This window comes from Petaurus breviceps, unplaced genomic scaffold, assembly GCF_028583685.1.
Source record: "Petaurus breviceps papuanus isolate PSGF00001 unplaced genomic scaffold, PetGlider_PUasm1.0 91041, whole genome shotgun sequence".
Classification (NCBI taxonomy): domain Eukaryota; kingdom Metazoa; phylum Chordata; class Mammalia; order Diprotodontia; family Petauridae; genus Petaurus; species Petaurus breviceps.
The window spans coordinates 26,328,037-26,354,388 of NW_027187400.1; the positions used below are offsets into that span (position 1 = coordinate 26,328,037).

The 26,352-nt window shown below is 36.6% G+C and overlaps 1 protein-coding gene across 5 annotated transcripts in view; it reads left to right on the forward strand.

Annotated features, from left to right (window-relative positions):
- The window catches only part of RERE (arginine-glutamic acid dipeptide repeats), a 466,101-nt gene that overhangs the window by 53,311 nt on the left and 386,438 nt on the right, over window positions 1-26,352 (forward strand). For all 5 annotated transcript variants that reach the window (XM_069079575.1, XM_069079574.1, XM_069079576.1 and 2 more), the window contains exon 2: window positions 16,362-16,831. In XM_069079575.1, coding sequence (XP_068935676.1) covers window positions 16,507-16,831 — 325 coding nt within the window. In that variant the 5' untranslated portion in view covers window positions 16,362-16,506. The remainder of the gene's footprint in view (window positions 1-16,361; window positions 16,832-26,352) is intronic.

Sequence of the window (26,352 nt, forward strand, 5' to 3'; positions counted from 1 at the left end):
TTTAATATTTATTTTATGCATAATAACTAGGTTGTTCACACTTTTTCCAACAGTACTGTTGTTACGTATATAACATTCTCTTGTTTCTGTTCATTTAACTCTTCGTTATTTCATGCAAGTCTTTTCCATGTTTTTCTAAAATCAGCCTGCTTATCATTTCTTACAGCACATTGTGTTCCATCACAATCACGTACCACATCTTGTTTTGCCATTGTGCAGTTAATGGACATCCACTCAGTTTCTAGTTCTTTGCTACCAGGAAGAGAGAAAGTTGCTATAAATATTTTAGACATGTATGTTCTCTTCCTTTTTATCAGATCACCTTGGAAAATAGACCTTAATATTGGTATTGTTGGGTCAAAGGATGTACAGAGTTTAGTAACTCTTTAGGCATAATTCCACATTGCTCTCTAAAATGATTGGATCAGTTCACAGTTCCACCAGCAGTGCATTCCACTTTTTTTCCCCACATCCCCTCCAACATTTGTTGTTTTCCCTTTCTATCATTTTAACCAATTTGATAGGTGTGAGACAATATCTTAAGGTAGTTTTAATTTACATTAATCAATAGTGATTTAGACCATTTTTTTCATATGACTATAGATAACTTTAGTTTCTTCATTAAAAAACTGCCTGTTCACATCCTCTGACCATTTATCAGTTAGGAATGACTTATCTATATGTGATTTTAGAGCACAAGTAATATGCAGGAACACGTAGACTTTCACAAATGATATCAGACAATGGACCATTTTTTGCCATTTCACAATTGAGAGTTGTAGAAAACATAAAATTCTATTGGATTTACTGTTTATATATTACAAAAAAAAATTTTACTTAGAAGAAAATTTCCCTGCAGAGGCTCTACAACAAGGTATCACCAACCCATATATCAAGATCATTCAAAATTCCTTTGAAGTTATATGAGTAGAAATAACAGTAATCAATTACCCTCTGAAGATATTCATTAAGAAATGCATAAGCAAGGATATATATTCACCAAATATTCACCTCTTTGATGGAGATATTGCACAGATTCCAGATCCAGAAGGGATCTCTTGTGAATGAAAAGGTCCTCCAGGGTTTTTCTATTTTTCATTGTCATCTTAATATATGTGTTTATGCCTCAAGAAATTGCAGAGCCTTCTGGAAGAGTATAATCACTCAAAAGAGTGACCTGTCCATCTGTTGACATAGGAATGACTAAATGGATTTAGCATGTCTGTTACCTAGATTTTAACATGTACCCAAATTAACATTCAGTAGAGCTTTTCCAAGAGTGTATTTCTGTCTCTGTCTCTAGCTCAGACTGTACTGATTGAGATAAGGAGAGGGAAGAGAGCAGTTTGGATTGTTTCCAGAAAATTTCAGAGCATTTTTCTGATCTCTGCTTCCCATAATGGCCAAGGTTCATCTTTTCAATGGAAACATTTTACTTTTGTTTCTATTTGGCAGTGAGATTTGAATACTACCACCACTGTAAAACCAAAGGTGAATATCATATAAATGGCAATGGAAACATGAATAGTGGATATGAGCAGATTCAAACAGATAACCAGTGAGGAGCTCTGAATTAGCAAAAGATGTCATCAAAGAATTATATTTCAGAAAAAATATTTTCAAGAAAGATGGGTCAGTCACTTGGTGAGCATATGGGTTGACACATACCCGGATGACCAGAGTACTGCACTGATACCTAAGAGAAAGCAAGGATGGCTTCTAGCACATTCTGTGGATCTTCTGTAAATATTTCTTTTTTTGGAGAACCTGAAGGAGATCCTTACGGGATAAATAGGCATGAATCAGTTGTAATCTCTATGGTTGGCAGGAAATCCTCAATTCATGAGATCACAAGTCCATTTCATTTTTTGAGTTGAATATTGACAGACTGTAGCATATTCATCTCCTTTCACCTTGTTTGCTATGTGTGTACTTAGCTACTTTCAAGTCATTTTGTATGTGGTCTGTGCTTAAAGAGTATTTCACCATTGGCAAGAATAGTCATTTCCCCTGAAAGGTAGCAGTGACTGCAATTATTTATTTAAAAGAGAGTTTAGTGTAGGGAATCTCTGGTGGCTCAATCCTCACATTACTTTTATCCCCTCAATCTCAGATGTTAAAGATTGAGATTTCATCTCTGCTTGTAAACACTATTTTTCCTTCATAACACTCTTAACACTAAAATAAATAATTTTTGAAATGTTAAGATAACCTTGTATGTCATAAAATTGGTATAGATGTCAGTTTCCCTGTTCTCCCTCAAACCCCCCAAAGCATTTGGTATTCTTATACCCATGAAGTTTTCCTATAGTTTGCACTAGTGAGTTTTCCTTATCAGTTTGATTGTGACTTTTGTTCCGTCTCATTTTTCTTCTTTACCATGGAGCTGGAAGGGGGAACAAGAAAAAGGGTCTAAAAATGAATTTTTGATTAGTTAACTGAAAATGTGGAGCCTTTAACCTTCTAACTGCCAGTTTTGAGGATTTTTTTTGACTTTTAAGATAAAGCTTACTATTAATGATTTTTAAAATTTGAGGATATAACAGCAGTTCTTCCATTTATTTTTTTCATGAGTGGTTATTCAGCTTTTAATCAACTGAATGTACCTTTTTTTTTTTTAAAATAGAATCTTGATTTTGGTCTGTGTATTTTCTTTTATATCTTTAGTATCAGGAATTTACATCTGTAAAATCTAAAATATTCTATGACAACCAAATAATTCTTAAAAGAGATATGTATATGCTTTAAGGAATTTAAAACTACTATGTTATAACAGGGTTTCCTGTATGATAAGAAGTCTGTTTCTGTAGATAAAATCTTGATAGGAAAAGGAGGGAACCTCTCCTGAGAAAGCAGAATATATCAAGTTTGTAAGCTACCATAAAACCTACTTTTAGATTCCATTATGTTGCCAATGTTTTCTGATTTTAATGATGTAGGATTTTTTTTAACCTTTATTTTTCTGCATTCTTGCTTGCTTTCTTGTATAATGATTTTAATTTCTATTTCTTTTTTTTTGAGAAATCTGTTTATTTCCTTTGGTTTTTAAAGTTCTTGTCAAAGAAATCCTGAAACTATGACTTTATCTAAGTTTTGTTAAAACTATATATATAATTAAGAGAGTGGGGGTGTAAGGACAGTATCATATGTTGCTTGGACTGTCACGTAATGGGTGAATGCCCTCTTTTCCTGGCTACCCCATTTGAAAGTTGTAGAACAAACAACTATTGGTGAGGAGTTTGGAAAACACATCTATACCTTCAGTGCAAAGGTGTGGGAAACTGTGGCTGTGGAATGTTATATACTTTCAGGTACTGTCAGTTTGTGGGTTGATTTTTTAAAACATTTTTGCTCCTTTTCTTCCTCCCCCCAGCCTTTGTTACAAGGGCTAACTCTCTGGATGGGGAAGGAGTTAATTTGGGAAATGAATATATTGAAAATGAAAAACAAAAGAAAAAATGGTAAAAAATTGTGTTGTGGTCTATGAGATTTACAGTTGATCTTTCTTCTCTCTTTTCTATCTGTTTGATATCAGTAATGAGCTATCTTTTATGGGTCTTCATATCTGCATGACTCAAGTTCCACAAAGACTGTAGTATACTGGATTTGATCAATGAAATGATTCATACTAATCTAGAACAGCCCAGGCATGGAAAAATGACAGATTCTGTGTGAGACTCAGGTTTCCAAATCCAGTCAGAAAACAAGCCTTTTTGCAAAACTTGATCTTATGCTCAGTCTGTTTATATAAAAACTGTAACTATTCAGGTGGGCTTGCTTACTCCCGTCCCCTCCCCCCTTGTGGTACTATGAACCCTTGCATTAAGAGTGAGGTAATAAGTGCTTTAAAAAATATGTTTGGTGCATATGTGTTAAACTGTGTCTTATAAATTGGCTTCTTCGATTTTCTCTTTTGAAGCTATTAGTTGGGAACTATAATTACAAGTCAATATGAGCCTTGGGACTCTATTCAAACTGAAATAAGCCATCACCAAATGATTTTTTTGGCCTTGTTGCATATGCAATCCATAGGTTTGACCAGAAGTTAAAAAATATTAAAGAATAATGTGTCCTGAGACAAGATCTGACTCTGACCCTACAACTGAAGCAAACCTTTTCTTTCCACCATGAGAATCTTACTATCATAAATCTAAAATATGTTTTCTAGTAATACAAATGCACAAGTATTATCAGAATTTTGTATCCAGGTGTTCTTTTATTATTTGATTGTAGAAAAGATTAAAAATTTCTCAACCAGAGCATCAATATTTTATTTGTTTAAATACTGCAGCTTGGTTTTTTCCCCCCATCACTTACAGCTATATATTTTTTTGTCAGGGTGACTCTAGGAAACCTTATGCTAGTGTGGGGCCTTATTTTCATAGAAAATTCATTTTGTGGAAGAATAAGCAATAAGCTTTCTTTTTTATTCGTGTAACACAAAAACCCTTGTCAGGTCCTTTTCTATTTTGTGGGGCTAGGTCAGGTTAACCCCTAGTGAGTAATATTGTTACTATACCAAACCCCAGGGCTTCTCAGTAACACTTGATTGTAAATGCATTTAATTCTGTTGTCCTTATAAAGTTTTAAACATCTGTGTAATTACCATTTTGGCAATATCTGTGACATATTAACACAGTTTGTTTTGGAGAACAAAAACACTGAATGTTATATTTTTGTAATGGTCCTCACTTTGTGGATTTTGCATCAACCAAGTGTAATTATATATGAAATGATGAAAATGCTTAACTCATTAAAACATCTGTGATAGATGAATAACATGAAGCAAGTAGTTTTGTTTTCAGGGACTGGTGAATTTCACTAAACACATTGATTTAAAAGAACTCACAATCTTAGAATGTAGCCAAGGTAAAATAAATGGGTGGAGTTTTAAATTTACTGTCATCTCCCAGTTATTTGTATGAAAAAAAAAAAAAGCAAAACAAAAACACTCCTTTGCTTCATTATTTTTCTTTTCTAAGGAAGACAGAAAGTATGGGAAGTAAACATTTCCTTAAAAGTGCTAAGTAAATGTTGAATTTTGTTTGTAGCCCCTACAGTCCAAGCTCTGGACAAAGGCTTAATTTCCAACATTTTTTCTCTGGTTTGTCCTTTTTTCTGAACTACAGTTTCTAGTCTTTTGGTCTTACATTAAATCATCTTCCTTCATCTTTTGCAAAGGAGTTGGGTGCAGTTATATTGACATATCTTGAGGATAAAAAGTTATTTATTTGGTAGGGTTTTTTTTGGGGGGGGAATAGAAGGTGGGGCAATTGGGGTTAAGTGAGTTGCCCAAGGTCATAAGGCTAGTTTTGTGTTACGTGTCTGAGGCTTGAACGTTCTCCTGACTCTGGAGACCAAGCTCTATTTATTTATCACCTCTATATAGGGCGTCACCTAGCCACCCCTGTTTGGTAGGTTTTGAGCTTTTCATTTTACATATAGTTTGATTCATTCACAGCAAGGAGGCTAGGAAATGATACGCTTTTGGATAAGCATTGGGTGTCATTTTTATCATTTGCTTCCTGTGTTTTGATATAACCAGAGTTCTTTTTTTGTTTTTAGGGCTCATGTATTGAATTGAAGTTTAACAGGTTTTCCTCATCAAGTGCTGCTTACAGGGAATGAGTTAATAAGCAGAATGATTTAACCAGTTTCATCCTTCAGTACAGACAATTATGTTGGGGGTCCAACTTCAGAGCTTTAGCTAAATCATTTATTTATCTGATTTTATCTTGTCAGGTATGGGAAAATTTCCAAACCAATTCATTTTGCTTTGTGAAGAACTCTTGTAGCTTGTTCGTATCAGTGTAAAATAATTTTTTTTCTTTTTGAAAATAACTTTTCAGTCCATTCTTTGATCCTAAAAATTGGGTTGTTGAATTGGTGTGCTTGACTCTACAACAACAGTTAATTTTTTGGGTGTTCAGGTGTGCTCTCCCTAGAAAATCATGAGATCTTAGTTCTTGTTCAAAGAGGGGCTAACACTCAGACTCTTAAATATTTGTTTACCGATCATTGTTAGACGTGATCATTTCTTTGTTGGTTATGCCCAAATGGGTCTGTCTTCTCTTCACAAAGCAGATTTTCATGCTGCAAAGGGCCTTAAGGGTAGGGGTGTAGCGCCCCAACTGTAGCTGTGGCTAATGTTACAGGAATCGTGCCATTCAGCAATTTACTTCAGCCTTCTTGCAGGAAGAATGCATGTGGTTTCACCTTCACAGATAGGGCTTCTAAAGATGAATTAGAATAGAAGCATTTTATGACAGACCTATTAGATGAATAAATACAGATTAGAAGCCTTTCTATTGCTCTGGCCCCGTTTTATCATCATTGAAGAGCTGTAAATGTTAAACCAATTTTTGCTGAAACTGCTTTGATGCCTTATATACTTTTGTGGAAAATGCCCAGCATCCTGCTGTCATTTTAGTTTGTCATGTTAATTCCTCTCTCAAGAACTTGCCTAATAGTGTAAGTAGTCCCTAAATCTGGGCCTGTGGCCTGACCCCCAACCTGCTTGTACAGGATTTTCACCATATCCTGAGGAAGCTTCCTCAGGACTGTGGAATAATTACAGAGGCAGCAGCTTGGATCCCATTGGGAACATTCTGTCCTGTGCCCTGTTACCCACATCCCCTTGTGGCCAGAGCAAGTGCTTTACCTTGGACTCTGCCCTCAGTGGTAGGAACTAGTTAGCAAGAGCCCTATTTGTCCCCTTTTAACTTTGGGTAGGACAGTTAGTGACACAGGTTTAATAGGCACCAGTGGATTGTTCATTCTCTCCCTCTCTCCTTCAGCCCACCCCATTTCCAAACTTCTCTCTTAAAATCCCAAGTACCACCATCATTTCAGCTGCATCCTGTATTCCTCATTTTCTTTTATCTTGCATATCTAACCATTTAGAAAATCTCCTTAGCTCTGTCTCTACCCCTCTCATATCTGTTCCCTTCTCTTCACCAATACAGGTACCATCCCATTTCAGGCTCTTATTTCCTCTCACCTCCGCTATAATGAGGTAGCTTCCTAATTGGTCTCTCTGTCTCTGGTCTCTCCCCTTTCTAATCCTTCTTTCACACAGCTCTTAATGTGGTTTTCCTAAAGCACAAGTTTATTTCAGTGGTTTCTTATTTAATTTCAGATCAAATATTATTTCATTTTTATCTTAGCTTTTAAAAATTTATATTGTGTGTTTTATAATGTACATAATTATTAGCATAATAATACATTTTTATAATTGATAAATAAGTGTGTGTACTCAAAAATTTTTTACTAGTAGGGAAGTTTCAAGACTAGTAAGGTAGCAAATCTAGACCAAAGTCTTCTGCTTGGCTTTCAAGGTCCTCTCTAATCTCATCCCACTTACTAATATTCTTCCTCCTCCCCTTTTTAACCCCTCTCCCCCAAAAAACAAACCTTTACTAATTTTTTTGTTTGTTTTAGCATCTTTATAGCATTCTTCAGTATCTCTCCCAGTCCCATAGATCCATCCCATATAAGGCAGCCAGGTGATATTGGATAGAGATTCTAGGCCTGGAGTTGGGAAAAACTGAGTTTCATATGTGATCTTAAACCCTTTCTAGTTGTGTAACCCTGGGGAAGTCACTTAATTTTTGTTTACCTCAGGTTTATCTCAGTTTCCTCATCTGTAGAATGGGCACAAAAGCAGTACTTGCTAAGGGTTCAAAGGGTTTTTGTGAGGAAGAAATGAGGTAATATTTGTAAAGCTAAGACCTAGTATAGTGCTTTGCATATAGAAACGTGACCTAAACACTAATTCTCTTCCCTTAATTTTTCCTACCCATATAACAAATAGTAGTGTGTGTGTGTGTGTGTGTGTGTGTTTTGGAGGGGGGAAGGCAGGGTACTTGGGATTAAGTGACTTGCTGAAGGTCACGTGGCTACTAAGTGTTAAGTGTCTAAGGTCAGATTTGAACTCAGGTCCTCCTTACTCCAGGCCTGGTGCTCTATTCACTGTGCCACTTACCAGCCCCACAAATAGTATTTCAAATGGTTATTCTTTTCCCTTTCTTTCTCCTTCACATAGAACAAATAGTGTTTTTTAAAGATTAAAAAGAAAAAGAAGCAGAAAACAAAAATACGACTGAACAATATATTGGAAAAGAATGGAAACTTTAAGGGCAACACTTGTGGCCGCTCCCCCATCCCCAAAGAGTGGGTTGGCAGTTTTTATCTCTTTTTTTGAGTCATATTTGGCCTTTATAATTGAACTATTTTCACTTGAGAGTTTTTGGTATGTGGTTACTTTTTATTTCCTTACTTTCCCTTAGTGTACAACCTTCCCCTTGAGTTGAGCTGAATGTGTCACCGTCTTATGTAGCCTGTGGCTCATTCTGTTTATCCATGTATTACTCATTCAGATTTCTAGCTCCTATTTCACCTTCTCCATTAGGATTGTCCCTTTTCTGAACTCCAGTTGTAAACAGAACTGGTATTATGTGGTGTAGGATATAATTGTTTTTAAATGGTTTAACAATAGATTGTTTTTTACAACTAGACTGTGAGCTCCTTGAATTGTGTCTCTGCCGAGTCATGGTTCAGTTCAGTGACTGCTTTCTATAGTTAGGTCTTTTTTAATTACCCCATTTGTTAGGGCCCACTCTATCAGTCTCCCCCAAATGCTAGATTTTGTATTTATTTCTGTGTATGTTTTTTTTTCCCTTCATTCAGGAGAATGTAAGTTCTTTGAGGGGCTAGAAAGTATTTTTCTTTTTGTCATTGTGTACTCATCATCCGTCATGCAGTAGAGAATCTAACAAATGCTTGTTGAAATGAAATGAAACTGTTTCTCCCTTAGCACCAGAAATAAGTACATAGTAGATTAATAGAAATATTTGCAAAGTTTCAGTCTGGGTCATAAAAGAGCTTACATTCTACTGGGGCAGCATATATACAGGCAAGTAAATGTGAAAGTTTCAGGAAGCATAGAAAAACAAACACATAGGGGAATCAAGAGGGCTTATTAGTTGATACTCAATTGCCTTTTTCTTTGGTACAATATGCCCTTGTGTCTTGCCAATTAGTGTTAAGCTATGTAGTTTGTTTTTATCACTGGTTTGTGGTCTTGTATTTCACTGTGTCCATTTTAGCTTATTCCCTAATGAGTAGGTATGGCATTTTTTTATTGGTATTGTGAACCAGTTTTTCATATGTCACTTTGCTTGCAGTAAGTAAATTATTTATGTTGGTATATAGCAAAAGGAGTAAAACATGGTACTAGATTTTTGAATTTTTGTGCTTCTAAAAGGATCATGACATTTAGAGAGCGCAGGGAGAATGTAAAGATGATGTTTTCCAATCACCTTAGGGCCAGAGATGTTAGCATATAGAGTAAGTGCTCTCACCATACATTTTAAGGGTAGCTAGAAATGATGAAGTAGCTTCCTAAAGGATTTCAAATGTTAAGTGTTTGTTTCTCTTTTCAGTTTTTGTTAAAATAGTGCCTTCTTTGGATGCATTAATGATAGAAAGGACAAAAATTTCTACTCATATTTTACAAGAATTCAGTTCCAGAGGTCATTGTGTTTAATTCAGTGGATATGAATAATTGCCATAGGTGAGTGTTGTCTAGAAATCACATGTAGCAGTTAACGGTCACCTTTTGATTTTCTGTAGTTTGTGATATCCCCTTTATGAATTATTATTAGCAAATCTTAAGGTGGTTTGCCACATTGCTCTGGTCACTTTCTGCTATTAACCTGCTTGTATGTGCTCAAGGAATAAAAAGCAAAGATGTTACAAGTTGTATCTGCCTATTGTATTTTGAAGTCAACTAGGATTTCAATTTTCTTCTCTTTGGGATTATTATAGGCAATAGAAAATTTCCTTTAATTCTTTGGATAGCTCTCTTCAGCATATGAGGGACTTTGTATGAATAATGAAAATTGTGTTAGATTTTGGGTTCTTATAGAGCTGCCTTTTATTACCTAATACGAATAGGTCACTTAATGTTTCAGTTTGCTTATCTTTTGGTATACTACCTACACCTCAAGGTTGGTGTGCATTAAGGGTTATATATAAATTTGAATTCTTATTGAAAAAAACAAACTTTCTTGTCTTTTTGTTGTGACATTGTCTTATTTTACGTATTTAGATATATACTGAATGTGATTTCAGAGGGAATAGAGTAGAGGAACAGATTAAATTTGTATTCTTCTTATTGAACTATATTAGTTTTTGTCAAACTAATTTTGTTAGTTATTTTTTTGTAGCCAAGGGAAGAAATGATGTTCCCACCTTAAATTTACATATTTATATTTTTGTTATGAATTATATAGTTGAGGGAATGCCTTGGCAGTTTTCATCCCTAAGACTCTGTTCTCCTTCAAGGACTCCCACTGGACCTTTGTGGGTTTTCAGTGTCAATGAGGGTGGTTTTTACAAATAGTTGATATTATTTTTTCACCTGTGTTAGAAAATGTATGTGCTCCAGAATAAATCCCAGTAGGGAAAATAATGTCTCTCTGTGTATTTTCGATTGCTAAGACTAGTGGTCCACAGAGACTTGAGTTTATTTACTGCCTGTTTAAGAGGTGATTCATTGGGAGCAAAAAATTCCATGCCTATGTAGTAAGTCTCCATGTCTTGAAATATGTTCAGAAAATTGAAATATCCAATCTTAAAGTGTATCTGCCAAAAAGGAAAAGTAAATAGTGTGGCTTTATGCTAGTTGTTCTACATTGTCTTGAAGACTTTTGATCCTGTTTATAGATGGTGTGAAATATTCCCATTATACATACTCTGTTCTCCATTCCAACACTGATTGATTGTTTATTCTCATCACCAGGAAGCCACCTTTTCTTCCCCTTGTCCCCTTTCCCCCTGAATTCCCACTCTAAAGCTCTCTAACTCTTCCCCTGGGCTTTGTGGAATGCATGCTTCATAGGTAACAAACTCATTTTCATCCTAAACCATTTCCTTTTCCACTCTTTCTATCTTCTTATATTCAGTAAGACCTGGTTTCCTTCTGATCATACAGCTCTCCTGGCTACTGTTTCTAGCACAAGCTGCACTTAAATGCCAACTCCCAACTCACTGGGCATAGTAGAAATGATGAATTACTCTGTTTCATGCATTGTCACTTCCTCTTTCTTCTCCACCATCATTCAGTAAACTCTCCTCCTTTAAGATTAGCTCAATCCCAATATCCCACCCAATTGTGATTATCATGGCATTGTTAATAGACACTTCTTCCTTCCTCAGTTCAGGGAATGATTGACAATCTTTTTCTTCTCTGAAACCCTGCCTTCATTCTAAGGTATGTCAACATTTGTACTGCTACTCCTGCTAACACCTTAACCTCACATTTTTTTAACTTAAAAAAATTCCCATGACATTTTCCAGAAATGGTCATACTTTAATCTTGCTATTACCTATAAATGTTCCACATCCATGTTCATAAATTTTTAAATTCTTTTATCTGATCATAATCATTTATCATTCTACCTCTCTAACTGCTTTGCAACTCTACATCCTGTTCTTTGTCCTCACTGAGATCTTAAATCCTTCTAGCCTTGAGTTTTTTTTTTTACCCAGGCCATCACCTTGGCACTAACTACACTGTTCCCTTTCTCATCTTAATCCTGGGATGAACCAGCTCAGTTCTGTACTGTCCTTTTAAGTTTGTTGCCTTTTCATAATATTGAAAACCTTGCGCTTCCAAACTCCAGCCTTGGATTCCTTGTAACATCTGATGCTTTTCTTTCTACTTGTGTGCTACAGAACCAAGCTGGGAAAAAATATAAGAAATCTTGCTATTTCCACTACAAGTTTATATTATATACAATCTCAACTAGACCCTCTCTGTTGTAAGGCAGTCCTTTTATACCTCATTAATTGATTCACTATCCTACTCCCCACAACTGCTTTTCCACACATTTTCCTTCTGGCACACTCTGCTTCAACCCTGTCTCACATGAAGGGGAAACCTTTTTCCTTTTCAAGGCAAACCCTTCTACATTTCTTCTCCACTTCTCTAAGCAGTTGTCCCCTCTGTCCTTCCTATTCTCTCTCCAATATGAATTCACTTGTTGTATACTGGCTGCTTCCTTACATTCTAGAAATATGCTCATTTCACTGCATGATCCTTACTTGATCTATCCATTGCTACTAGCTGTTATCCTGTATTTCTCCTCTCTGATGTGATTAAACTCCTTTAGAAGACCAGTTATAATAGATGCCGTCATTTCCTTTCCTCTCATTCTGTTCTTAGCTCTAGTTTCCAGCCTCATTGTTCAATTGAAACTGCCCTTTTGGAAGTTACCAATGATGTCTTTAATTTGCAAATCCAGTGGCGAAGTCTCAGTCCTAATGTGTCTTGAACTGTGCATACTTTGTCACTCTTGTTCACTTACTGTCTTTGATAGTCTCTTTTCTGTATGTTTTCATGACACTGCTTTCTGATGGTTGATTGAAAGGCCACTTTTCCCTTTAATTTGCTGGATCTTTATACAGGTCATACCTATATGCCTTGTTTGTACTACAGACCCTATCTTGATCTGTCTTCCCTTTTCCTTTTATGTTATTTTACTTGATGATCTCATTAGACTTTCAGTTACCATCACTATGCCGTAATCTCTTTCCTGACTTGAACCTCCAACACTGGATGCCTTACAGACATTTTAAAACTCAGCATGTTTCAAACTTAACTCATAGTTCTCTAAAAATGTCACCTCTTCCCAGCTTTCCTAGGATGGTCAAGGGTACCATTCCCATTTACAGGTCTGGTATCAGCCTTGGTTCCTATCTTTTGACTTGTACACCTCCAATCAATAGCCAAATATTGTTAGTTTTCCCTTTATCATGTCTTTCCTATATACCTCCTTTTCTCCTCTCACATTGATACCATCTGGGTATAGGCCCTTAATTACCTGATTCCTAGACTTATTTTAGTAGTGTATTGGTGGGTCTACCTGCCTCAAGCCTCTCCCCATTCTAGTTCATCTTTCACTTAGCTACCAAAGTGATCTTCTTGCTTTTTTTTTATTTTGCCCTTTTTTAGGGCAGTTGGGGTTAAATGACTTGCCCAAGGTCACACAGCTAGTTTTTGTTTTAAGTGTCTGAGGCTGGATTTGAACTCAGGTCCTCCTGACTCCAGAGCCGATGCTCTAGTCACTGCCCCACCTAGCCGCCCCCAAAGTGATCTTCTTGAATCATAGGTCTGACTCTGTTACCCCCTCCTCATGCAGTAAACTCAGATTGCTCCCTATTACCTCCAGAGTCAGGTATAAAATCCCTTGTTGAATTTGAAAGCCTTTAATCACCTGGCTCCTTCCTACACTTTCAGCATTTTTGCACCTCATTCCCTTCCATATACCCTACAGTGACATGGGGAAAGTGGGTGAACATCATTCATTATTCAAAATATGTGTAAGCATGCTGTTATGAAACTGATGTACAACACAGATGAACTTCTCTGGGCAAACATATTTTGTCATGATTTTCCATGAGTCTTCATGACTGACAGTATCAAAGTCTTTGGTCAGCTTAGTGAATGTTGTTCTGATCCTGGCATTTCTCCTGGAGTTGTTGGGCAGCAAATACCATATTGACTGATACTCGGCTCTTTCTGAAGCCACACTGGCTCTCAGGCAAATGACCATCTTTTAGGTGAAGGGTCAGACTATTTTTATTTTTTTGAGGGGGGAAGGCAGGGTAGTTAAGTGACTTGCCCAAGGTCACATGGCTATTACGTGTTCTATTCACCGCGCCATCTAGCCGCCCTGATAGATGCTGTTATTGCCCATTTTACAGCTGAGGAAACTGAGGTAGAGATTTGCCCAGGAGGCCACAACTAATAGTTTATTTGTTTTCTTTTTGACTGTATCATAATTTCCGCTAGTATTCTTTTCTCTCTTGCTTTTTGTGAACTATTTCAGATAGCAGATTATATATATATTAGATTTTTCTTATTGCTTTTTGGAAGTTGGAACGTAGAGCAATTGGGGTTAAATACCCAAGGTCACATGGCTAGTTTTGTGTTAAGTGTCTGAAGGCAGATTTGAACTCAGGTCCTCCTGACTCCAGGGCTGGTGCTCTATTCACTGCACCACCTAGCCACCCCGATAATATTTTTTAAAGAAAAAAAAAAGGGACAAAATTAGCACAACTGATCAGTACATTGAAAAAGTCAAAAAGCATGTGCAGTGTGTAACACCTGTGTACCTCCACGTCTGCAAAGGGAGGGGCTGGGACTGGCCTTTCATGTCTTTCTTCAAGCCACACTTGACTGTTGTAATTTTGCAGCATTCACTGTGTGTGCGTGTGTGTGTGCATGCATGTGCATGTTCTTTACATTTTTATTATAGAAATCTTCATTCAGATGAGAAATCAGGCGTATTGTTTAGTACTTGTTTATGTGTTGGTTGCCTTCTGGAGGTAAAATAGTTTGTTCTTTTCCCTCCTTGAGATAATTTGAAAATTGTTTCATGTTTATCTTAATTTTCCTACATTTCTTCTGTATGTAATTGGCCAGATCCAGCTCTTCTCTTAAATTTTATCTTCAGGAGGTGACTATTTATATTAAAAAGAAAAATTGGCAGAATGGATATGTTATAGGTGGATACTATAAAACTCTTGAAGGAGAGGTAGCTGGGACTCTTCTGGTGATAGTGGGCTTTACAAAGTTGGTTCACAACTATCATTGCAGATCAGGGTTGCAAAGGTGCATACTCCTTGAATGAAAACAGGAACTTCAGGCTTTCTCCCCCTCTCTCCTGCTTCTTTATATAGTCATTATGTGTTTGCAAAAATGATTCAAAGTTTTATACTTTTATTTTTATTTATTTTTTTCCTGGTGAATTATGCTTTAATAACTTAATTATTGTGGGTACCTACATGTACCTAATCTTGCATGCCTGTAGTCTATATCTTCACATCAGTTATATAAAGAAGCCTCACCCAGCATGCTGAAGGCCTTTCCTTGATATGCCATGGAAAATAAACATCAGGATGCCTACTCAGCTTGAAGTTAAGAGGAGACACAAATATTACAAGTATAAACATAGGTTCTGCCTGGAGGCCACCTCTAATCATGGTATGGCTGAAAGCAGAGAAACCTTGTAAAGTTCAGGACAGTCACTAAGGAGATCTCAGGCTTCAGGGGCCATCCATACCCTATGTGTCTATCCTTTGCCTCTTCCCAAAAGGTCTTCTCAGACACCAGAGGGAGCCTGCTGGGAGAGGAGTTAGGGATGGGGCTGGTCAGGGAAGACATGAAGCTGTATACCCCATTATACAGATAGGTTGTGCTTGTGATGGCAAACATAGGCTTTTGAGTGGGCCTGGAAGGTCAAAACAGTGTTTATTTATCCAGCTGGTACATAGTAAGGGAGAAAGAATTGGGGTCTCAGTAAAATTGTGGCTATTTCAACTCTGAAGCTTCACTCTTCGTCAGTGACTTCTGTTGAGCCAGCAAATGCCATTCCTGCTCAAACTCTTTCATGTGCCCCACACAGTCCTGGTGCTCACAGAGGTCCCAGATATGCTTCTTGTGGCCACAGGCCAGGAAGTTGGGAAAACTATCCCATTTACACTTGAGTAGTCGAATGAGATGCTGTGCTCAATAATCCCACTGTTGCAGCAGCAGCTGTGCATCATTCATTTCCTGCTGTGGCCTCTATCACTGGCTCCTTGAGTCCCTGGAAGCCATAATCCGGGGAAAAGGTGGGCATGTGTCATGGGTGGGGCTCTTCCTCTGTGTCCCAAAAGTAGTGCCTGGAGTCAGGTGTGAATCCTTTGCTGCCACCGCCTCTGAGGCCTCAGCCTCAGCTCCTGGGGTCACCTTAGTCTCCCCTTTCTACCCTGAAAGCTCATATATACTTTTATTTTTTAATGAAAAAAGTAACAATTGCAGAAATTGAAGTTTATCTTTATGTCACTCTGAGTCTTAACTTATCAGTGACTGCTTCTCCAAGGTTTTTATGGGGAAAAGGCCTTATCAATATGTTCATGTGTGAGAATTATTATTATTAGTAATAGTAGTAGTTAGCATTTATATGGTGCTGTATAGTAATAATTAGAGAAGGAAACCTTAAAACTTTTGATTTCTGAAGATAATGGCATTATTTTTCAAGCTATTAACTTTTATCACTTTTCTTATTATCTGTCAAAAGTTTTTACAAATAAAAATAAATTAAAATTTTCTTTCAAAATGTTCTTTTAAAAATATATTACTGTTTTGTACCATTCTTTACCTTTTAATATACTGAGAATGATTGATAGTTTAATATAGAATTTTTCTTTTTTCTCTTTTTAAAAAGCTTTTAGATACGGAATCAATTGTGAAAGCAAATTAGAATGCAGTATTAACTGCTTTATTTTGTTTTCTTTTGTTTTCCTAACAGCTTTTTTTGAAACGGTGGGGTCGTTGGAGTGGTTGGATTTTTCCTGGAATTGAGTGAGAAATTCAGAAGACTGAAGCCCAGGCTCACTGTCTACCTTTCACGGAGGCCCAGCCGTGAGAGGACAGAAGAAGGCACGTGGCGAATCATGACAGCTGACAAAGAGAAGGACAAAGACAAAGAAAAGGACCGGGACCGTGATAGGGACCGGGAAAGAGAAAAGAGGGACAAAACAAGAGAGAGTGAGAACTCCCGCCCCCGCAGGAGCTGCACTTTGGAAGGCGGAGCCAAGAATTATGCCGAAAGCGACCATAGTGAAGATGAAGACAATGACAATAACAGTGCCACAACAGAGGAGTCTGCCAAGAAGAACAAAAAGAAGCCTCCAAAAAAGAAGTCTCGTTATGAAAGGACAGATACTGGGGAGATAACATCATTCATTACTGAAGATGATGTTGTCTATCGACCAGGAGGTAAGAGATGTGACATTGTTATCTTTCATATGTTTGTAGGTGTTAAAATTTTAGTTCAAGGTTATATAACTTAACAGGGAATAGAAAGGACAGTGGTCTGAGTGCAAAAAACCTGAGGAAAACTCATGCAATTTTGTTTTTAACGAAAACCCTTAATTTAGAAGCTTAAACATTTTTAATTCCTCCCTGTTTTCAGTACTTTCACAGAATTTCAGTATTTTCAGAGTTGAAAGGGTCCTGAGAATTTATCTTCTCTAACTATTTCATTTTATATATGAGGAAAATGAGGCCCAAAGAGGTTAAATGACTTTCTCTAGATTATATAGCTATAAAATGATGAATTTTGAGTGAGGGTTTGGAGCTCAGGTCCTTCAATTTGAGGTCAATGGTAACAGCTCAACTGTTTGGCTCTTTGGTATATTGACTTCAGGTAGTCAGTGGAATATTAACAATATACTTCTCAGTCAGCAGTGAGAAACTTAAGAGGGTAACCATGAAAGCAAGTCATGGAATCTCACCATTTTTTAGTGGGGTCCTTTATTTGTCTTTTTTTGTGTGCTCTATGTGTGTATTATAATATTCTGCTCTGTGTGTATGTCTGTATGTGTGTAAAGTTTGTATGTGTATATGTGTGTATATACATACATATGTACACATACACTTTTGATTTTTGAAACCAGGAAACTAGCAAGGATGGTTTTATTTGAATTTCTAATGTTGCTGATTAGTGAGATTCACATGAACTTCAGTTCATTGTATTGGAAGCTGGACTGTGTTTAGTCCTTTTGGAAGTGAAAGCAGCAATGGATATATTTTTATCAGGACTCTGTCTTGGTGACATTATTAGGGAATAGCACAAACCCTGAATGATTCAGTTAAGACTGAAAGGAGAAAAAATAGATCTTACTCATTTTTGTCTCATTTCTCAAGCATTTAGGGAACTGAGGAAAATTTATAAAAATAGGAGCCATTTTTCAATTGATAAATAACCAATTTTAAGAAGTTTTCAGAAGAAGAAACCAAAGCTTTCAAAAGTCATGTGAAAGACTGCTCTAAATCAATAATAATTAGATAAATGTAAATTAGAACAACTCTGGGAAGAATGATATATGCTGCAGGGATTGTGGGAAAATTGGGACACGTTGGTAGAATTGTGAACTGGTCTTACCATTTTGGAGAACGGTTTGGAACAACTCCTAAAAGTCTATAAAATTGTGGATACCCTTTGATCCAGCAATACCACTACTAGGTCTGTACTCCAAAGAGATCAAAGAAAATAGGAAAGAACCTATTTGTGCAAAACAATTTATAGCAGCACTTTTTTTGTGGTGGTAAAGAACTGAAAACTGAGAGGATGCTAATCAGTTGGGGAACGACTGAAGAAGTTGTGGTATTTGATGGTGATAGAACAGTATTGTGCTGTGAGAAATAACAAGCAGGATGGTTTCAGAAAACCTGGGAAGACGTATATGAACTGAAGCAGAGTGGAGTGAGCACATTGTACACAGTAATAGCAGTATTGGGACAGTAATGACCTGTGAGACACTGAGCTATGTTGATCATTGATCAAGAATAATTCCAGAGAAGTTATGATAAAAAATGCCATCTACCTCCATAGAGAGAACTGATAAAATTTGAGTACAGACTGAAACTTTTTTCATTTTCTTCATGTTTCTTGCTTTTTATCTTATTTCTAAATTTAATTTTTTCAATATGACTACTGTGGAAATGTTTTGCATGACTTCACAAGTATAATTGATATCATATGGCTTAGTTTTTTTTTCCCCCCTTTTTGGAGGGGGGAAGGCAGGACAGTTGGGATTAAGTGACTTGCCCAAGGTCACATGGCTAGTAAGTGTTAAGTGTTTGAGGCAGGATTTGAACTCAGGTCCTCCTGACTCCAGGGCTGGTGCTCTATTCACTGTGCCACCTAACTGCCCCTTGCTTGCCTTTTCATTGGGTAGGGGAAGGGCTGGAGCAAGCAAATTTGGAAGTTAAAAAAAAAAAGAATGGTGAAATATTCAGCTTAGGTATTGGCAAATCATTTTTCCTTTTGAAGGATAGGTTTTGGGGTGATGAATTTTTTGGTTCATAGCAATTTAAAAAATTAAGTGAAAAAAAATGAGCAAGATCTATTTTCTCTCCTTTTAGTCTTTCTCCCCTTTGCATTGGCTTCCTTCTTCCCTTCCCCCATTTGAAAAAAGACATGTCAAATAGTTGTAGTGAAGGGGGACAAAATCTCTCTTTAGCCTTGTCTGTGAGATGAATGTGTCACTCTCTACCCACTGGTCCTTGGCCTCTTCTCATGAGGTGAACAGCACTCCTCATCACTGATCTTTCTGTAGTCATCACAGCTGTATGTCAACAAGATTTCATGTCTGTGTGAGTTGGGCAGTAACCCCTGATGATATTAGAAATACTTGTGGAATTGAAGCAGCAATCCCAAGTAAGAATGGCATGTAGGACTTACTAATGCTCATTCTTAATGGTAGTTTGCATTTACATAATACTTTATTGTTGCCAGAGTGCTCTACTCTGAGCAAGACAAATAATAGTTGTTGCAATGTCATGGTCATTTCCTAAACAGAACAATGGTGCTAGAGAAGGAAAAGTTCTTTGTCTGTGATCATACAGCTGTTAAGTATGAAGGTGGAGTTGGACCCTGATCTCTAGATTGCTTGTCCTGTATTATTTCCAGTATCAACATTACCTTATAGATTTCATAATTACTTGATCTTAAAATATGAACATTTGAGCTATTATGTGGTGAGAGTTGTGGCTACAGAGAACAAACAAATGCAAGTCTTTTATTTTCTTGTATCGATTGTCTTAATGCCAATGTAGCTTTTGCACTCAGTTCAGTTAAATGCAGTTAAACAAGTCTTTTATAAGTGCAAATTTTGCTCCAAGTTCAATGCTTGGCAGACCTGTGGCCAAAACAGAAACAATCTCTCCCCTTAGGGAACTTATATTTTTTGGTGGCAGTGGTGATGAGTAACATGTATATAGATGAGTAAATATAGTATATTTACAAAATAGACCAAGTTAAAAAAAAGAGGGGAATGATATTGACAGGTGTGGAATCTCAGGGAAGGCTTGTTTTAGGAGATGACAGTGAAGGTGAGCTTCCAAGAGATGTATTTAGGTAAAAGAGTAGTCCAGACATGAGGTTATCCAGTGTTCAGTGAAGACTGAATGTGTAGGGAAGATAGGGAAGTACAAAGATATTAAATTTAAGGAGATAGTAGGAGAATCAGTTTCTTGAACTTTAAGAATCTTGCATTAGAAAGTCATCACAACAATTTTTTTAAAGAAAATTTTTATTGGTAATTTGTTTGTACATTTTCTTCATTTTCTCTGTAGTCTTCCCAATTCTATCTACTTGAGAGCTCCATCTAACAAAGAATACTTTTTAAAAGTAACAAAGAAAGAGGCCCAAGAGGGGAAAAATCCCAGGAAAAACTGATCAGTATATTGAGCAAAATTTTAAAAATGTCTTCAGTGTTCTCTTTCTTCCCCCATTCCATAGGGATGAGGGGAGATGTCTTTTTTGAGGTCATGATTTTATTGTAAATTTTCAACATTTACCTTTGATTATTTTGTTATTATTGTCTACATTGTTGTTTTGCCTCTACTCGATTTACTTGTAAATCTACATGTAGATCTTTCCATGTTTTTCTGGCTTCATCGTATTTATTGTTTCTTTCAACATAGTACTCTTCTATCACATTCATGTACCACAGTTTATTCATTTCCCATCATTGTATATTGACTTTGTTTCCAGTTCTTTGTTGACAAGAAACATGCCTCTATAAATACTTTGTTGTATATGGGATTTCTTTTTCTTTTCTTATTAATGAGTTTTTTGCTCTCTGTGCCTAGTAGTGGAATCTCTGGGTTAGAAATAAGGATGATTTAGCCACTTTAATTGCCACCATTCCAGTTGTGGCCTAGAATGGTTGTCCTAATTCACAGCTCTACCTCCTATATACACAGGGCAAGGAAAAGGTATTCAGTTCTGGGGCAAGGCATAAGAGTCATTTGTAGAAATTTCAGAGTAGGTACATTGAGATGAGAAAGGAAGAGATACCTGATCTGAACTCTCTCCTTAAATGGAAGTTTGATGTTCGTGCTCCCACCCTTCAGTTTGAAAATAGAAGGGTACTGATGAGGTAGAGTACCAAGGCTGATAAGATTTTACAGGATAATGAAGTTATTCCAATAATTAATTTCCCAGGTAGTGCATATTATGAACTTTTTCTTACTCCTCAATACAAGAGAAGTGTAACATTCTTACCCAAGTGATAACTGTGAAAGATGGGAGTGATTGGATTCAACCTATTCTAGTGAATTTTTAATTTCATAAAGTATACTTGTCCTAGGATGAACTATTGCCTACCTGATAGGAATTTGGTCCCTTCTTTACATAACATAATATTTGGTAGAGTTTTGCAGATAGTGTCCTTATCATTGTAAAGCCAAGCATGAGCAGCTTTCCAGAGGACTACTGCTGTGTATAGCTTTCAATGTTCTGATTACATACCGTGTTAACCCGATAATAAGACCTATCCCGAAAATAAGCCCTCCCCTTACTGTGTAAGATTCCTCTAAAATAAGCCCTCCCCCGAAAATAAGTCCTATTGAGATTGCTACTGTAGTGAAGGTGATCCCCTGCGCTACACGCTACATTACGGTACCCTCTGTATGCACCGTCCCCGCCCCCCCACCCCCCGTGAACCACATGCCGCGTTCCGAGCTGCATCCAATCAGAGCTGCAGCAGTGAGCACGTCATCCTGTTCTTCCCCAGTGATTTGCTTATTGAATAAAGGTACATTTTTTTGTTCACATTTACCTGTTTATTAAAATTGCTGTCAATGTTCATTAAAATAAGCCCTCCCCTGAAAATAAGCCCTCTGGTGTTTTTCTGTCCAAAAAAAAAAAAAAAAATAAGACAGTGTCTTATTATCGGGGAAACACGGTAGAATAGCGAACTCTATTCAAGAAAATATCAGAGCAAAACATTCACAATGTTACAGCTTATCACAGAAAATCAAAATATCACCATATCACAACTCAACAACTTGTCACTAAAATGGCCACATAGTTTTCTCCAAAGTGGTCACATAGTTTTGAACAAAGTACAAACATTTAGTAAATCATTCACTTAGTAACTCAGTCATGCAATCATAAAGTACAAAAGGTCAAAGTCCTCCACCCATGGGGCACACTAAGTTACAAATCAGTCACTATTCAGTCATCAATCACTGTGCAGTCATCAGTCACTACTCAGTACCCTTTTAAGGGGTAGTGGAATATACACAGTCCATCTACCCTTTGGTCACAAGTAAATCATAATTCCATCAGCACCCACAGAGAGGTCTTTTCATCTTGACTCGGGGCAGGCTTTAAGCTTCCAACGCTCCTCTTCCATGGTCCTATCTTCTGCCTGAATCTAACCAATTGCCACCTGAGTTCAAAGGCAGACAGCTGCCAGCTCCTTGACCAGCTTTCTGTGCAGTTCCTGCTCCACATTGGAGCTCACAGTGTCCAGTCCATCTCAAATCCTTCACATTCTCTGTTCCTGGGAATACAAGGCTTAACAAAGCCACAAGGACATTCATACACATTAACAAAGCCACAACATTTGTACAGAATATCGACACTGAGGTCATGCTGCCTCAGTCTTTGGCAGCTCCAGCTGGCCTTCAGAAATCCTTAGCAGCTCCAGCTCACCCTTGGAAGTCTTTAGCACCTCTGTTCTCTAAATCACTTTCTCCTGTTGTCAAAATCAAAATTACTTTCTCCATGGAAGTTCTAGCCCAGCCTTCAGGTGCTCATCCCAAGAAGTTCTGACTGTCCAGCTTGTCCTCTTCCTTAAATATGGCATAACTCCTCCCTGTTCAGCCCCTTCATGTTAACTTCAGCAACAGAGGTTGTTCCCTGTTCAGCCCTTTCCTGTTAAGTCAGCAACAGGGGTTTATATCTTTTGTTTCTTTAATAGAGGCTTAATTTGAAACTAGGTGGTAAGTATCTCTTAGCCTTCCAGTACAAAGGGAGCTACAAATTTCATTAACATTACAGTTATCAGGCTTGAATGACTTGGTAAATCACTCAAATCTGTCATTTATTCTTTCCTTTCCTTCTATCACACCCATTTGTGGAACTTTCACAAAGCCCTCCTCTCATGTGTGGAGATTACTTGTTTTCCTGGCCTCTATTCCAATGGGCCACAAGCTCAGGCAAATTCTACCATTCTGGTACTATTTAAGTACTATCCTGCTGAAAGGTTATTTTTACTTTTTGAAGACTAGTAAGTACAGAAATGTTCTTTGCCATTAATCTTGCCACTTGATGATTCTTTATAACTGGCAAATTGTGAAACAAAGAAAAAGACAATGGTCATTGGTCCTATAGTTCTCTTTTTCCAATGAAGTGCTAATGACATTGTAGGAAAAAAAGCCAGAGTGATAAGAATTCTGCAGTTTTTAGGCCATAAATATTAACTTAGAAGGAGGTACTTTAAACATTAGGTATATGTTTATTGAACTAGTTGACATACTGAATATGGAGAACCTAAATTGTATCAATTTGCTCTCATTATAAATAAAATCAGAAGTCAAAAAGAAGTCCCAGATTAATGGGAAGATTTTCCCCATTTTTTTTTCTTAGAGAAGTAATTAAAGGAGTTGATAGTCTTAATTTTATTGTGTCTCAGAAACATCATTTCATGGGACATTTGATCATTTTTTATTGCGTTACTTATAATTAGTATTTGCATAGAAATTGTTATTTTTTCATGCCAACATCTGTTGTAGAGGATGAAGTAGTAACAAAAAGTAGTAACAACATTCCATCTAGGATTTGCTAAGACTCTTCAAATTAAATCAACTCAACCTTGATTCTTGACAACTTAAACACAAATGTTGATGAAAATATTGGAAAATACAACCTAGGCGTAACCACAAATTTAAATGAAATGCTTATTCTTATATGCAGAGTCATGGATTTAAATCTAGAGGGAATGGAACTCTTTGTGATCATTTAGCTCAAATCTCTATTGTTTTATAAATTAGGAAACTGAGGGCTAGAAAAATTAAGTGACTACTCCAGGGTCACACCAGTGGTAGTGGCAACACTAGCATTTGAATAATCTGTATCTGATATGAAATCCTGAATTCTTTCTACTGTACTCTTAATATTTTCTTTGAGAAGAAAATTGGAAGATGTAAGTTAAAATAAACCTTGTATTGTGTAAGAAAAATTGGAATTTATTTTTTTAAGAATAATAAAAAGTTCATTATTGATTTGGGAAACATTTCTGATTCACCTGTCTTGCTTTTAAACCACTGACTTGTTAAATATCAGTTGGAATTCAAAGCTAGAAAAAAGAAGAAACGTGAGGAAATTATGAAGTCATTTAAATCATTTTAATTGTAATTAAAATAACTCCAACTTTGAACTATTTAATTAAATTCTGGGTACCAGAAAACAAATGGGAAGCAGTAGAACTCATGTCTACACCAGTGATGATTATGTTCTCAAACAGAAATTTAATGTAAATCAGGTCCAGGAGAAAAAAGAAGTTGAGAAATGGCCTTAGTTATTATGGCAAAAGCAATATGTTAACCCCTGCTCCACTATGCAGGGTAGCCTAGTTTTCCTTTAAAAAAGTTATTGAGACCTTCCATAACACCTGGTTGGCCCTGGGGACTAAAGGCTTATACTATATATATAGACATCATTTCCTTATTATATGAATATATAAGAACCTAGCAGGGCTTTCCAATGTTTGACAGTTGGATGTCCCTGGAACCTTTTCTCAATTGCATCACATCAAGAATTTCTCAATGCTATCTTTACTGAATATTCTTTTTCTGCTATGGTTAACTTGAAACACCCTTTGAATCAACAATAATGCTACTAGTCACATGCCCTGAAAGATCAAATAATGAGTAAAAGGACCCACAAGCAAAGAAATGTTTTCAGTCTAAATTTTTGTGGTGGCTTAGAACTCAAAACTAGGTTTATTTTTATTAGGGAACACCTGGACAAACTATGGCACATGAATGCAATCTGATATTACTATTATTATTATAGAAAAATTTATAAAAGTGTAATTTTTGAAAAAACTGGGAAGATATATGATCAGATTCAGCATGTATGAAGCAGAAAAATTAGAACAATTTATAAAATAACAGCAGCAGTGTAAATGAAAGATTTAACTGTGAGATTTAAGAACTTTTATCAGTTTAAACCCTATCGGGACGGCCAGGTGATGCAGTGAGTAAGAGTGCTGGCCCTGGCCCTGGGAGGACCCAGGATCAGTTCCAGCCTCAGATACTTAACACCCACACAAAAAAACTGGGTGTGTAACCTTGGCCAATTTACTTAACCCCCTAGGGCGGCCAGGTGGCTCAGCAAGTAAGAGCACTAGTTCCAGTGTCAGGATGACCTGGGGATTGAATCCGGGCTCAGATACTTAGTACCACACACAGAAATAACTGGCCATGTAACCTTGAGCAAGTTACTTAACCCTGATTGCTTAAAAAAAAAAAAATTGAAGGAAGCAATTTACTTAACCCCAATTGCTTAAAAAAAAAAAAAAAACCTATCGACATTACACAATACCAGTAATGAAGCATGTATACCTGAATTTCTTGACAGAGAAGTTATGGACTCCAGATGCAAAATGAGATAAATATTTTTGTTCATAGCCAATATGGAAATTTTTCTACTTTTGTAACCATATTTATTATAAGGGTTTTGTTTTTCTTTTTTCTTTTTCATCTGGAGAAAAAAAAAAGGAGACGAGAGAATGATTGCCCATGAATTGTATCCCTCTTCATCTCGTTGCCAAAAGAGAGTAGAAAGAAGGTCCAAAGGAATCACAGTCAAACAGTATAGCATTGAAAGTTTTATGTTGAATTTATTACATTATTAAAAACAAAAGCAACATTTACCTTACAAAAATTCACATTTTCATATTTAGTCCTTTCCTTCCATTCCACATTGCATATGCAGTTGCTCATTTTGTTTGGTTTTTGTTAAGTTCAGAATAAAAAAAAGGAAAAAACAAAATAGTTTTACCCTAGATGGTGAAAGATTATTAAGGTGTCATGAATAAAACATAAATGAGAAGTAGAGGGAAAAACCAGTTTAATGAATGCTTTGGTGAGAAAGTTAGTCAAGGTTATCCTGAAGCTATTTCATCTCCCATAATGAACAATGCATATTAGACCTCATCTTTACCATAAAACAAATGAAAGATGTATAGAATACAGGATCCTACTTTATTTACTATTTGTGGACAAAAGCCATCAAAGGCTTTCCTCAACAAGGTGTCTGCCATGTAAGTGTCTGACAGAAACATCTTAATGATGGTTTCAACATTAATGTCAGTAAAATTAGCTTAAAGTAGATGTTTTCCACTGTAAGGATAGCAAATGTTGGGTTTAAAACAATGAGTGTTCCAAGATGATGATGATGATGATGATGATGATGATGATGATGATGATGATGA